At 48.7% G+C, this 13,838-nt stretch overlaps 1 protein-coding gene across 3 annotated transcripts in view; it reads left to right on the forward strand.

The window, feature by feature from the left end:
• COL5A1 (collagen type V alpha 1 chain) overlaps positions 1–13,838 on the forward strand; it is a 160,296-nt gene that overhangs the window by 74,428 nt on the left and 72,030 nt on the right. For all 3 annotated transcript variants that reach the window (XM_076355031.1, XM_076355032.1, XM_076355033.1), the window contains exons 8-11: positions 4,161–4,313; positions 4,619–4,675; positions 8,733–8,774; positions 9,040–9,102. In XM_076355031.1, coding sequence (XP_076211146.1) covers positions 4,161–4,313; positions 4,619–4,675; positions 8,733–8,774; positions 9,040–9,102 — 315 coding nt within the window. The remainder of the gene's footprint in view (positions 1–4,160; positions 4,314–4,618; positions 4,676–8,732; positions 8,775–9,039; positions 9,103–13,838) is intronic.

Consider the following 13,838-nt stretch of genomic DNA (forward strand, 5'->3'; position numbering starts at 1 on the left):
AATACAGATACTTAGAACTTGGTTGAAGATTATTCCCCTGGAAAGATCTGTTCATATTGACATCTGCATTTCCCTGTGAGAAGCGCTTGTCTGACAAAAAGAAAAAAGAGGGTTGGTGTTAAAATCTAAGTAAAAGCATTTTATTTCAAAGCTATTAATATAAATCCTTAAAATGTTGATTTGATGGAGAACATCAACATTTTTCGTTTTGTCATTCCCACTGAATAGCATCTTTGTTTTTTCAGACTGTAATTTTTAAAAAACAAACCATTTCAACACTGGGACAAGCCCTTGATTTCAGACCACTGCGTTCACCCAGAGAGCCCCGCCGTTTTGCCCACAGATCTGCTCAAAGATGAGATCAGTCCAGATCCCACAGCTGCCACTTCTGTTGGAGCAATTACACTTTTAGCTACCCACGCTTTAATATGCTTCAACTGAAATAGGTTGTACTTGAGACTCTTCTATCCTTAAAAGTTGCCTGTTTTTTTGCCTTTTGTGTATTGGTGCTTAAATAGATGAACACTGGTCTCGCCCTTAGATGAGACCGAGATAAATTGTCATGCAGCTGCGCGCTGGATAGCTCACCGTGCAAGGAAATAACTACGCTAGATGAGGCAAATTCTTTGTTATCCAGGAGCATCAGCAAGGGGAGTCGATGGTGGGGATAATGTTTCCTGGGAGGTAGGATGGGATTTGGCAGAGTTTTGTGCTTCTTCCTCAAATGGAGAACCACTACTTAGTTATAGGGCTGTCAAAACTCAAGGCTTTCCGGGAGGTGATGGAGGGTGGCAAAAGAGACAGCAAAAGCTGGCCAACATATTTGGAGTTGGACCTGGAAGCTTGAATGAAAAGGTGTCGGGGAAAGTGTCCAAGCAAGGAGCTGAGCAGCTGGAGCGAGGCAGGAGGGGAGCCAGCCGCCCTGAGGGCTGGTGGCGTGGCGGGGATCGAGTCCAGCCAACTGGGGGTGAAAAAAATGCAGTGGAGGAGGAGGCTGAGCAGCCCAAACTGATGTACAGAGAGAAACGGAAAAGGCTTCGAGGAAGCATGAGTGCCAACCTGAGGGAACCCATGGATGGGAAACTTTTCTGTTTCTTGACAAAGAGCCAGAAATCTTTGGCCAAGCTTGAACTTTCTAATAGAGAGGAATTAAAGACTGGATAGCGTGACCTTAAAAAAAAAAAATTTTTGAAGAGGAAATAAGAGGCTCAAGGGCCCCTTTAGTTGTTAGGAAAAGGAAATAGAAGAGAAGGAAAGTTCAGGTAGGGAAACACATGGCAAAGCTTTCCTATGTGAAAGCTCAGCCTGCTCTCCACAAAGCATCTTGTGGGGGGAGAGAGCAAACTGTTCACCTCCAGCAGCTCCAAAAGAGACAGCGTTTAGATGGGGAGGGCTGTAGGACTGCTCCTGGGGTGAGAGGTTGCTCCAGTGAATCTTTTAGCTGACGAGCAGAGAAAAGGACACAACCTGCCTGGCTGAAGGAGGTTCCCGTGCGCTGAGGCGAAGGCTAACGCAGTGTGACAGAGGGAAGACTCCCAAAAAGCACCAGCCTGAGGGGCAAATACCCGAGAGGGGAGGGAGGATATGGATTTCAGGTTTATACCTCAGAGGGGGAGCTAAGGGCCCTGCCTGCAGCCGTGAACTCCTGGGGAAACCGAATCCTTTAATCCAGCAGCAGACCAAGCTGCTTTATGAGCAATGTGGAAGTGAGGATCAGGAGCTTGTGTGTGTAATTGCCTGCCTAATACCTGTTATTAGAAACAGGGTTTCGGTGGGAGATAGACTGCTACAGTGGTTGGAGAAGTTTATTTGCTCTTTAAAAAAAACCAACAAAAAAACTCGTAAGCTTTTGGCTAGTTTAGGAGGGGGAAAAAAAAAAAATGCTCGTGGTCACGAGTAAGTGTGGTGTAATTTCAAGTAGTCCCAGGTTTCTGTCGGCAGCTGGGGAAGGCAGCCAGAGCCTCTGCGCTGTTGCACAGGGATGCAAGTGTGCGGCGGGGGAGAGGTGGGCTGGGACACCGGGCGTCCCCCGAGGTGCCGGCGGTGCCAGCCCTGGCACTGCTCGCTGTGGGTCGTGGGATCAAACAGGATAACGTTGGTCTGGTGCGGAATGGTAACTTTTAGCATCCCTTCACAGACCTGTTGCAAGAGCGGGATGTGTCCGTCACTTGTTGAAGTTCACCTGTCTATATTCTGGGAATATTCTAGTTCCTGCAATGGGACTTAAAAGGGGATTTAGTTTTACACAAGTGAAATTTTGTGGAGCCTGTGAGAGAGGTTTTGGAGGCAGGCGTAGTCACTGAACTCTCCTGGGCTTGGGTTTCATTATGGCTAATAACTCCGTGATAAATGCCAGTGAAGCAATTCCGAGATTTAGTAGGCAGCAATACTCCTGTGAACAAGAGGAGCTGGGGACAGATATATTTTGTTCATTGCCTGCTATTCATCAGGCAGTTTGCTTTACTTGTCCAGATGCATATACCAGGGCTTCATATCTGCATTGCGCCTCAAAAGGGAAGACTAAAAGGTGATTTAAATGAAGCTGTAACCAGTGAAGGAGAGTCACGGTATTTTGCACACTGATTTTTGGACCTCTTCTTTTCTTTGTGGGCTGTTTTCGGTTGTCTAACAGCATTGTTAAGGAGATTATTTTTAGGCTTTTGTTTTGGTTCTTCTCCAAAGCACCTGTGAATCTCAGCATGGAGAACTTTTTTCCTTCTCTGCCCAGTTATTCAAAATATCGTATCTTTCCATGCAAATTTACTTGGGGACCTTAATCAAAATATCAAACCAGACACTTTTGACGTTATTTCAAGAAATGCAATTTGAAAAAAGCTTGCTACGTTATCCCCAAAAGCTTTATAGCAAGATAAACAGGTTTTAAGGTTTCAAAGTGCAAACCTAGATAAAAGATTTCGAACAGGATAAAAGACGTGTGTGATAGCGCTAGATCTGTTTGAACAGTACAAAGGAAAAATAATGCTAACTTTCCTAGTTGAGTAATTGCCAAACGATAATTTCTGCAAAGACCAGTTGGTATTTGCAGAGGTGAAAGAAGATGGGGTGTCAGAGCAATGATTGCCTTAGCGCTAGGCTTATTCTTACTTTAAAACCTCTTGAATTTCGATACAGATGCTCATGCTTATGGATTCTGAGCAGTTTTGGCACAGAAATAAGGTTGGAAGTGGTGGTGGCATTTAAGCAATTCTTGAATTCGTAGTAGCGAGGAGACGATTTCTCTGGGAAGCACTGGAAATAATTCAAATTATGGACCATTTTGGTCATTACCTGGATGGGAAAGAAACAAAACCAAAAAAAATCGGCACGTGTTCTTTACAGTGCTGCTCAGAGTAAACGATGCCAAGAGACGGTTTCCTGCCAGGCTGCAGAAAGCACAGGGGTATGGAGAGAAGCAAGGAAATTCTGATACTTGTCTAGATGTCCTTGCTTGTGGTCCATAGCGCCTGTTGCTGTAAGGATTCAGAAAGGATTCAGGGATTAATGCATCAGATTTGTAAAAGATTTCTACTTCTTCTGCTCTTTGGACAAGAACAATTGCAACTTGGATCCTAGGCTAAACAAACAGGAGGCTTTTGTAGGAGCAAACTTGGATTTTTGCACATTTCCTCCTGTAATTGGATACTCATAACGACACATTGCGTTTTTGATGTGTATTTTAAATATGGGACTGGGTGTGTGACTTTTTATGCTTAATAATCCAGCGTCTCTAATATTGAGGCTGTGAGAGATGAGTAGGGCTTGGAGTTTGCAACTTCCATTCCCTCTTTCTTTAGGCTTTTAGAGTTTGCGGGATCCTCCTGACGTGAGCTGTTGCTTTGTGCTGTGTTTTGTTTTCCTCACTCAAACTTTTACACTCGCGGTGTTATTTCAGGGATTGACAGAGAAATCCCGGGGAAAGCCAGGGTGTATGCTTTGACATAAAGATCCTCCCATCCTTCTTGCCTGCCATTGGAGAAGACCCTTGGAGGTCACTGGAGACCTTAAAACTCCAGCATTTAACTTTTCTTGTGCTTTTTATTTGCAACTATTATTATAAAGCATCCTCACTTTGCAAAAACCACAGTCTTCCCCTTATATTTCCAGCATGTGCAGCCTAGAGAGATTTGCACCCTGACATGTTGCTGCTCTTTTGCTTCCAGGCTGCTCAAGGAGGAGACGACCTGGATAAAGATTTCACCGAAGAAACAATAAAAGAATATGATGGGAATTATTATGATAACTATTACGACCGAACAGTCTCTCCTGATATTGGCCCCGGCATGCCTGCTAACCAGGACACCATCTACGAAGGGGTAAGAGTTGATTTTCCATCGAGGATAAGCCTAGTTCAAAATGTTTGTCTTCCCATAATTTATAACATAGAGATTAGCAATGCAAAAACCAGTGAGACATCTCGCTTGGATACATCCACCTGCAATGCATGTGTGTTGCACAAGGCGAGGAGGAGGTGCCCCGTTTTCTTTTCTGCGTGAACATCAGCAGTCCTTCGGTTGCAGAAGTTGTCCCAGGATCTCCAGTTCTTGCTCAGAGTGGTGATGCTGATGCAGGCGATGTCCTCTTTGACTGTCTGGCTTTGTGTTTCCCTTGTGTGCTGCAGATCGGTGGCCCACGGGGTGAGAAAGGACAGAAGGGGGAGCCTGCGATTATTGAGCCGGTAAGGACCATCTGGGGTTTTGGTGTTTTTTTTTTCTTTTTTCCCAAGGGAAAAGGTACAAGGGGTATGTTTGGTATGGCTTGGTGCTTTCAGTGGTACAGCTGGGAGGAAAATTCCCCATGGAAGAATTACTTGGTTTGTTTAAAAAATTTTAATATAAAATACTGTAATTATGTTTTTTAGACTTCAAGAAGTGACCTAAATTGTGAAGGAAGTGCAAAATTTCCCATGAAATCTCTCATTTACCAAAATAAAGCCTAGGCCTTTTGGAATTGAAGCATTAGGCAGAGGGCATGTCTTGCTTCTCTGTAGGTTTTGAAGTGCCCCTGACTTGGCAGTGAACCCGCTCCCCAGAGCGCCCGCAGCCAGTGGCCAGGTCATATCCTGACCTGAACTTGCAGCTTGGGGCCGACTTTAATTGTGCAACTAATGGGTTCATCTCTGTGGAAATAAAAGGGTTCTCCCTGCACATGGCTGCAGGAGAAGAGAGGTTTGCTCCTGTGCTTGCTCCAGGGTCCCACCAGCTTTCTACTTTCAGAGAAACCCTGTGTTGTCCCGGGGGTGGAACCCAGCGCTCTTTTGTCACGATTCTGCCCTGGCCTGTTTCTGAGGTTGTTTCTCTCTCTAAAGAACGGTTATAAACTGCCTGTGCCCTTTGCAGTCTGCAAAAGATGTGGGTGCCCAACTGAGCACCCCCGTAGGTGAGGATGGAGCCGCTCCCCAGCTGCCCTCGCGGTGGGGACGGCTGGTGTTTGCTCAGAGGTCCCCGTTGAGCAGAGCAAGTGGCCGTTGGTTGATGGCCGTGTGTCAGGATGCCGAGGTACCCCCATGCCCGCTCTTCCCCAGGCTGGAAATGGGGCTTCGGGTCCTTGCAACCACCTCCCCTGAGCCTCGTCCCCGAAGGGCCGAGCGCATGCTTGCTGCACACCAGCAACTCAATTAACCTAATTTTCCTTGGCAGAGGGCCAGCGCGGTGCCCAGTGTCACGGCAGCACTTCCCATCACTCGGAGGCCATTATTTTTCTTTTAATTCTTCCTCCCAAATGTCTTTGCCTGACATTTTTGCAGATAGCGGGGGGGGGGGGGGGGCAGGACAGGGAGAAGCTGGGGTGCAGCAGCGGGGCTTGAAAAGTCTGAACGAGTGCCTTATAAAAGCATTTCCAACCTTTCCTTCCTTCTTTTCCTTTCTGGGTCTCGGTCTCGCTCTGCAAACAAAAGGAAGAGTGAGCGATTTGCTTATCAGAGGTGTGGGAAGGGTTGGGGGCAGCTGAGCCCCACAAAGATGATGGCAGAAACCCAGCCTGCCCTGTCCAGAACCAATCTGAAATGCTACAAAGCGAACAAAATAGTTAAGTTTAATCATCCAGAAAGAATTTGGCTGCCTTCGCTATTTCAAAACACTGGAGCATGTATAGCTTTTGCCAGAAAGTAAACAAGACCAAATGCCGCCTTTTCCCTCTCCGTGCGGTTCCCCTTCAGCAGAAAGAAATTCAGATTTGCTGTGCTCTTTAGCTCTTTTTTTTTTTTTGATGGGAGCTGCAGCAGAGGGGGAATAAAAACCAAATGCAGAAGTAGGATTCTGCTGGATTTCCTCTCCTTTTCGTTCAAACCTCCTGCCCTTCAATCCTTGCTCTGTGCTGACGCTCACTGGAGGCAGCGGGGCAGCACAGGCGCAGGGCGAGGAGGGATGCAGCCGGGGATGGCTGGGGACCCCCTGCATCCCAGCTTTGGAGGCACCAGGCTGCCTTCTCCTCAAAGCTCTCTGTCCTTCTGTCCCTGGTGCTCGCACCTGCCTTTGGGGGAGGGTTTGGTCAGCCTTTGCATGGCACCTTTGTGTGTTGCAGCCAGCTTTTGGGCTGTTCCTGTGGTATTACCTTCACTTGTGGGTAACACCTGGGTGTTGATTGAGTGAAAGCAACACCCTCTTTGCCCCTGGGACAGTCCCAAATCCATGGTTTGCTTGTGATCGCCCTTGGTGGCATCCCCCCACTGGTCCTGGTCTCAAAACCCTCTCACGTTTCCATTGCTCCTGTTGATGAGCAGTAATATAAACAGTGGAGATTTCTTGCTGAGGAGAATCTCCAGATGTCCCTAAAGCTGGAGCTCAACATAAACCAACAGATAAATATGGGAAGATGCCAAGGATGTTTGCATTGCAAATTGGCTAATTAGCCCAGACTCTTCCCCCATGTGGAGGAGAGTCCTGAGGCTCTGCAGCTGGCCATGGGAAGCAGAGCCTCAGTGCTGTGCATGCTCAGACCATGGTACTCAGCAGCCCAAAAATATCCTGGGGGGAGACCTATGTGGGCTGTGGCTCTCTGCACCAGCCCAGAGACAACTGTTAGTTTCTGTTTTGGAGCCTGCCACACCAAAACGTGCCATCGTTGGTCTCCACAGGGGTGGAGACCTTGGGGTGTCCATATGGGGAGAGGTTTGCTGGGACCTCTGGGGTTTCCTGTGCGATGTCCTCATCGCGTGTCTGAAAAGGAGCCAGTGCTTAGTGGATGTCCTGGGGGACACCTTCTCCAGCATAGCTCGCCTGTTCTTGGTAGCCTCCAACAGCAAATAGCTCATACTTAGTGGGGGTTGGAGGAATGTCATGTAGGCTTCACCCCTAATTCCCACCCAGAAGAGAGCAGTGTCTCCATGGCAGACAGTGAAACTGCTGTCAAAATGGGCACAGGGCGAAGTCCGTGACCTAAATTCTTTACTGGTGAAGAGTGACTGCACAGGCGCTTCTGCGATGACAGCAGTAGAAAATTTCCCCTAACACATCCAAATGAAGCGGAAGCCAGATTTTAAACGAGGTGGTAATGAGTAGTATGGACACTGGGAAAGACAGAAAAGAATGCTGGCCATGCATTAGTGGTGCAGAAACATGCATCCCACTAATGGAAGCAGGGATGGTTCATGGCAGCATGTTTTACCCTATTTTTTGCTCCTCTGGGCTTAGAGAACTGTGGCTTTCAGGGCAGGAATGCCTGGATTTTCCTCTAGACATTTCGGATTCGTTCAGCTCAGCCCTGTCTGCTGAGTGGCTGCTGTGGGGTCAGCCGAGGCTTTTGGCACCAGAGCCGGAGCCCAGGAGACCGGCCGAGGGTGACCTGAAACCGGTCCCTGCGCTCGCTTCCTCCGGGCTTCTCCCATGTGAGCTGACTGCTTATCTACAGATTTTTACGGGCTGATTTCATCCCATAGGAGAAGTGTCCCTGTTTGCTACAGGTGAGCTGGCAAGCGCTAGGACTGCTTTGGCTCGACCTGGCTGCTGCTGGGGGCATGGTCACTGGTCCAGAGGGAAAAGGGCAGTGCTCGCTGTGGGGCTCTTCCCAACAGTCGGGAAAGCATTTGCCAGGTTTATTGGGAGGTTTCTTTCTCTGCCTTTTACATACCCATGGCGGGGGGGGAAGCTCAATTCTACTGAGTACATGATAGACCTGATTTAAAGTTATGACAAAATATTTAGATTAAAAGGAATGGGATAATATTATTCTACCATTTTGCCCACACAGTGATTTCCTTGGTACACAGAGTAAATCACAGCCTGCAGTCTGCTGGGAAAGTAATTTAAAAAAAAAAAAAACCACTTGCAATTTGATTATTAACTTTTTTAAGCTGCTTGGGTCTAGAAGCAGCTTCTTCCTGAAGAGGAGCTCTTCTCCCGCTCCAGCACCATCAAGGCTGGACGTGCCCCAGGGTTTGCCCTTTGCCTGGCCATGAGCTAAGGGAGAAGGGTTGTGGTTAGGAAGGTGACCCTGTGCTGGGGCGAGTGTGGGCTTGGTGCTGGGGGAAAACGGCTGTTTTGCTGTGCCCTGCGTGATTCAAATAAACGGTATTTGGCTTTTATTTGGCTTTTCAATGGGCAGTCTCCTCTGGCAATGGGGACATGGGAGATCTCATCCAGAGAGAGTGGAAACCCTTCAGCTCTGGGATGCCTAGACCTAGCAGCAAGACCTGAAATATTTAAGAACAGATAAAGCATTGGGCTTTCCAGCCCTGTAGTCAAAGTGACTTTGAGGATGTGCCTTGCTAATCACTTTTTTTTCTTCCTCTTGCTTAGGGTATGCTGGTGGAAGGCCCACCTGGTCCCGAAGGCCCGGCAGTAAGTGGCACTTTGTCTACACCTTGCACCGAAGGATGCGCGTGGCTCTGGGGTGCTGGATGCATGTGGAGGGCTCAGCACGCAGCTGTTCCCGGGCTCTATTGCTTCCATATGCCATGCATGTGTACAGAGCGCTTCGGGGTCGATTTTTCTGGTGCAAAAATAAACAGAAAGCTCTAATTCTTTTCCTGCTTGTTGTACAATATGTTACAAATAATAACACATTTTCCTTTAGTGGCTTATTTTTTTCTCTTTTCTATGCTAGGGCCTTCCAGGACCTCCAGGACCAACTGGACCCGTGGGCTTAATGGGTGACCCTGGGGAGAGAGTGAGTACCCATGTTTTTCTCCTCTTTGGCTGAAGCCTTGAGTTGTTTTGTGTGTGCAAAACGGGACTGTGGCGTATCACTGGAGCCCTAAAATACTGCTCATCCTGTAATAGCAATCTCCTCTGAGTCAGCCCCAAAAGGAGCTTATGGTAGGGTACAGGGCAGACCTTTGCATGCAGGGGCAAAGGGCTGGGGAACAGCCACGCTAGTCAAATGCATGAAGCAGTTTTCTCCAGGTTGAAACCAAGAGTAAGGCTGACAAACCCTCTGCGCTCTGCTTGCACCCTTTGGCACGTGACCGCTTGTTCCAGTGCGGGAACTGGGCTGTGGCACTGGGAAAACAGGATAAGCAAACACAGAAAATAGCTGTTAGCACAGTAAAATGAAGTTCAATGGCAATTCTGCGTCCTCGTTCCAGCTGGTGTTGTGAGTTCTGGTAGAGGGTTTGGTTTTGTTTAGGTCCAGGATGGTCCCAGGGTCATGCCAGCACCCCTGCTGCAGGTCTTTCCTTACATTCGTTTTGTGTCCCAGACTGCTCCTGGTGGGAAGGTGGCTCTTGTGCAGCACCTCGCCTTTTCTGTAGGTGGATTATTGGTCTGTACCAGCAAGCACTAGAGACTGATTTATGTGCTTTAGCAATGCAGTAACTTAGGTTTTGCATGTTTGGTTTTGATGTTACTTTAAATCGGTTTTGCCCCTAGCAGCCACTGCTTTGTAAACTGCTGCCTGCAGAAGCCTCCAGCTTCAGGGTGTCTCATCGAAGGCAGCTGCTGCCTCCATGCCCTTTTGTGGACTGTGACCCCAAATCCCATAGTTTAGCACCGCGCTTTGGTCAGAGTTGCATATTTATTCGTTCTTGCTGAGTCCTCACCTGGGATCAGGAATGACCTGTGTTTTGGGAGCTGCTGAACTCGAGCCTGGGGTCAGTAAGTGGTGCACAAGCACCATTCGAGCGGCAATCTGTGCGCTTGGCAATGCTGACAATTAAAACCCATTCTCCTCACTCCCTGAGCCGAGTCTAAGTGACCCTCATACCAATGCACTCCTCATTTGCTTTTGTTTGCTCACCGTTCAAGCCTATTCCCCCTCCCTGGCAGAGGCAGCCCGGCGACAGGGTACCCGTGCGCAGCTGCCTGGGCAGACGCGGATCAGGCTCCATGCTGCTCCCAGCCCTGCACCCAGTGGGAATTTTGGCCTGACATCTAGTGGAAGATTCACTATAGCACAGATGGGCTCTGGCTTTGCACAGAGGCTGAGGTGGGATCAGCCTCGGCTGCCCGAGCAGCTCGGTTTGGGTCTGTAACTAGAGGAGTGCACGCAGTGCCCTTGAGCAATACTAGTTTAGGTGATGGAGCACCAAAACCAGGGCTGTGCTGACAGGAGAAGAGAGCGGTTCCTGTCTTGGTGCAGCTCAGCGGAGCGACGTGTGGGGCCGCAGGCTGGTGCAGCAGCGGCACAGGGGGACATGCATACCAGCAGCAGTCATCTCGCATGAGTAAATTCATTGATTTCAGCAGGTTTGCCTGAGCAAAACAAATGGAGTTTGGAGCTAGACACCGTTTTGGTGCCTTGGCGCATCTTGATGCTGAGTGCAGTCAAGTATGCTTTCAAAAGAGCTTCTAGTGTACTGCTGTTTCATCTGGGGAATGGGGCTCCCAGCAGCCCTAATGCCAGCCTCCACCTGTAGCTTGTTGTGGCCTGAGACATCCTGACAGTCCTGTTAGCAAAAAGGGCAAAAAAATGTGCCTACAGGTGGGTTTCTGAAGGCAGGCTTAGTTGGAGGTCTGTTTTTTCCAGAGTTTCTCCTGGAAAGCGCAGGAGGGAGGAGAGCAGCAGTGACACAGATCACAGGAGATGTGCCCGAACACACAACATCCCGCTGCCGTCAGCGCTGTCACCTAGAGAATGCAAAACACCTTTCCAAGGAAGGGAGTGCTTATCAGCAAACACTTCCCTAATCTGATCGCTTGAGGTCCTGAGCATGTTTTTCTGGCAGATAAGGCAGCCCGCCACCCATGGCAGGCTCGCGTGCACCGCAGCATCCTTCACCGATCCAACAGTTGGTTTCCAGATGGGGAACTGCATCCCGTTTGCCTCCTGAGTGCCCGGGAAGTATAAGCTGGGGTGACCCAGGCTCTCTGAGTTTGTAGGGCTTCCTACTCTTCTGGCAGATTTTGGGTCGAATTCTGCCCGGACAAGGTGGGAAAAGCCGATGACCGGGTTCAAATGGGAAGGTCTGGATAGATAAGGGGTGTTGTGCTGTTCTCATGTGTGTCTTAGCAGTTGCAGCAATTAGCTGTGCTGTTAAGAATCATAGAATCATTAAGGTTGGAAAAGACCTCTAAGATCATCGAGTCCAACCGTCAACCCAACACCCCCATGCCCACTAAACCATGTCCCTCAGCGCCTCATCTACACGTCTTTCAAATACTTCCAGGGATGGTGACTTAACCACCTCCCTGGGCAGCCTGTTCCAATGTTTCACCACTCTTTCAGTAAAGAAATTTTTCCTCATGTCCAACCTAAACCTCCCCTGGCGCAACTTGAGGCCATTTCCTCTCGTCCTGAAGGATTCATATTGTGGCCTTGTACTTTTTTTAACTTTTTTGTCTTAATTGAGTAACCTAAACCCCAGAAAGAATAGGAAGGGAGCGTTCACTCCATTGCAGAGGATCAGAACAAGATCTCACCTCTTAGCCTTGTTTTTAATGCTGGAGCGATGCCAAGGTTTGCCCTGGCTTCTTCTGTGGTTGCCATCAGGTGTGCATCAAACCCTCTGGTTTTCATTTCTTCTGGCTCCTGGCCTGGCTGTGGGCACAGCAACACCAGCTGAGGCACCTCTGGAAGCGACCGAGCACGGTTATACATCCTACAAGGATGCAGGAAGGGATGTATCAAAATATGAAACCACAGATTAGACAGAAAGGCTGAATATTTTTCCCTAAGTCCTTCCTGGCCCAGCTCTCTGCGTGGGTTAAGTGGACACTGAGCCACTGTGCCTTAACTTGGAGAGGCCTTTTTTTTTTTTTAAGCTGGTGTTTACCCTTCCCTTCTCCCCTCAGCTTTTAAAATCCATCTGTGTTGCCTTTTCTGTCCTGTGCACCCTTGAGCTGTTGTCCTTCCCTAGCGCTGCCCTTGCCATCATTCCTCTCCCACCCATCGAGGTGGTTCTCCATCCCACCTGCTTGTCAGCAATAAGCAAGAGATGGGAAACTGCCCCTCTGCAGTTTGGTGCTCTTCCGAATGACCATCCCATTGGGGTGGATTTGGGACCCCTGGGGGCATGGGCAGGGGGGCTTGTGTTCCCAGCTTTCCTGCCTGCTGGAGGACAAAGTAACCAGCTGGCTCCAAACCTTCATTATTCACCTCCCAGCCTGATGATGTGCAAGTTGCAAAATACAACCACTGAGAGAAATAAAATCACTACTTCCCAGTGCAGGCCCGTGTCTGCTGTGGTTTTAAGGTGTACTTGAGGAGGTTACTCAGGTGTTGGAGCATTCTTGTGGCAATGACCCTAACCTGGGCCCTGGCTTGTTTTTTGTTGTTTTTTTTAATTAAGGCTCTTTGCCTTGTTGGTCCCCTGGGGACTTGGCTGGAGTCCCTTGGCTGCTGTGCTCCTGCGTCCCCCCTGGAGCATTGCTGTAAAGACCCCCACCTCATTTACACTCCTGGTGTATTTATTGTTTTTTGATGGAACAGTAATAAAGTTTCCTGTGGTTGTGACATGATTGAGAACGAGAGGCCCTGACTGTGCTCCATCGATTGGTGCCTGCAAGCTCAGAAAGTCAATACGCAGCTGCAGGCTCAGCCCATGGCCGGGAGCCAGGGCCACTGCTCAGAGAGGTTGGCTTAACCCTTGAGACACTGCAGTCCTGGTTCTTCCTGCCCTACTCCAGCAGAAGGACCAAGGGAGGGCTCTGCATCCTCGGGTGTCGGACTTCATAGAGGATGGGCAAGCTGGGCAAGGTCCCAGCCAGTGGTTTGCATCTTGCGGTGGTCTAGGATTAGTCAAAAGAGCTGTGTGGCTTCATCAGGCTCTTGGTGAGTCTTCATCCTGCATGGGTTCTATATGTTGCCTAGCTTTCTCTTCTCCCCTTGATGCGCTGCTTCTGTGCCAAAGAATTCATTTGCCTGGCAGGATGGATGCTGACCCTGGTGACAAGGGAGTCTGCATTTCTGCCATTTGTCCAGGCAGATGCAGGCGTTTGCTGGCCAGGCTCCTCTTGAACGGCCGTGCAAAGCCAATCAGCAGACACACTGTCCCTGATGATGATGCTCCGCACCCTGAAATGAAAGGTGTAATTTGCATTCTAGCACCGACGGCAGATCCTGCTTTTCTGAGTGTCCAGAACAGAATGTGATACAACATATTGTGCATAGAGAAGTGATGAACTTGCAGAGCCAGGAACTGCAACTGTATTAAAATACTCCTTTTCAATTAGAGCAGCTCCTCTTTTAATTTGTTTATTATTAACCCTGCACGTAGCTCATGAATTTACATGACGCTTATATGTGTACAGTGAGGAACACTTCCTATGCCTGCATCTGATAGGCTTTTTATTTGCAGTCAGGCAGGTGCACTGAATTAATATACCAACAACATTCAGCTATGTTAATATTGGCCAACACTCATTTAGCTCTGTTTTATTCATCATGTCAGTTTGTTCATTTATCCCAGTTATTTTACAACGCGAAGAAGAGTTTGCGTCACCGGCAAAGCTGCAGAGCAGCCTGTT

Source organism: Aptenodytes patagonicus, chromosome 18 (assembly GCF_965638725.1).
Source record: "Aptenodytes patagonicus chromosome 18, bAptPat1.pri.cur, whole genome shotgun sequence".
In the NCBI taxonomy this organism is placed as follows: Eukaryota; Metazoa; Chordata; class Aves; order Sphenisciformes; family Spheniscidae; genus Aptenodytes; species Aptenodytes patagonicus.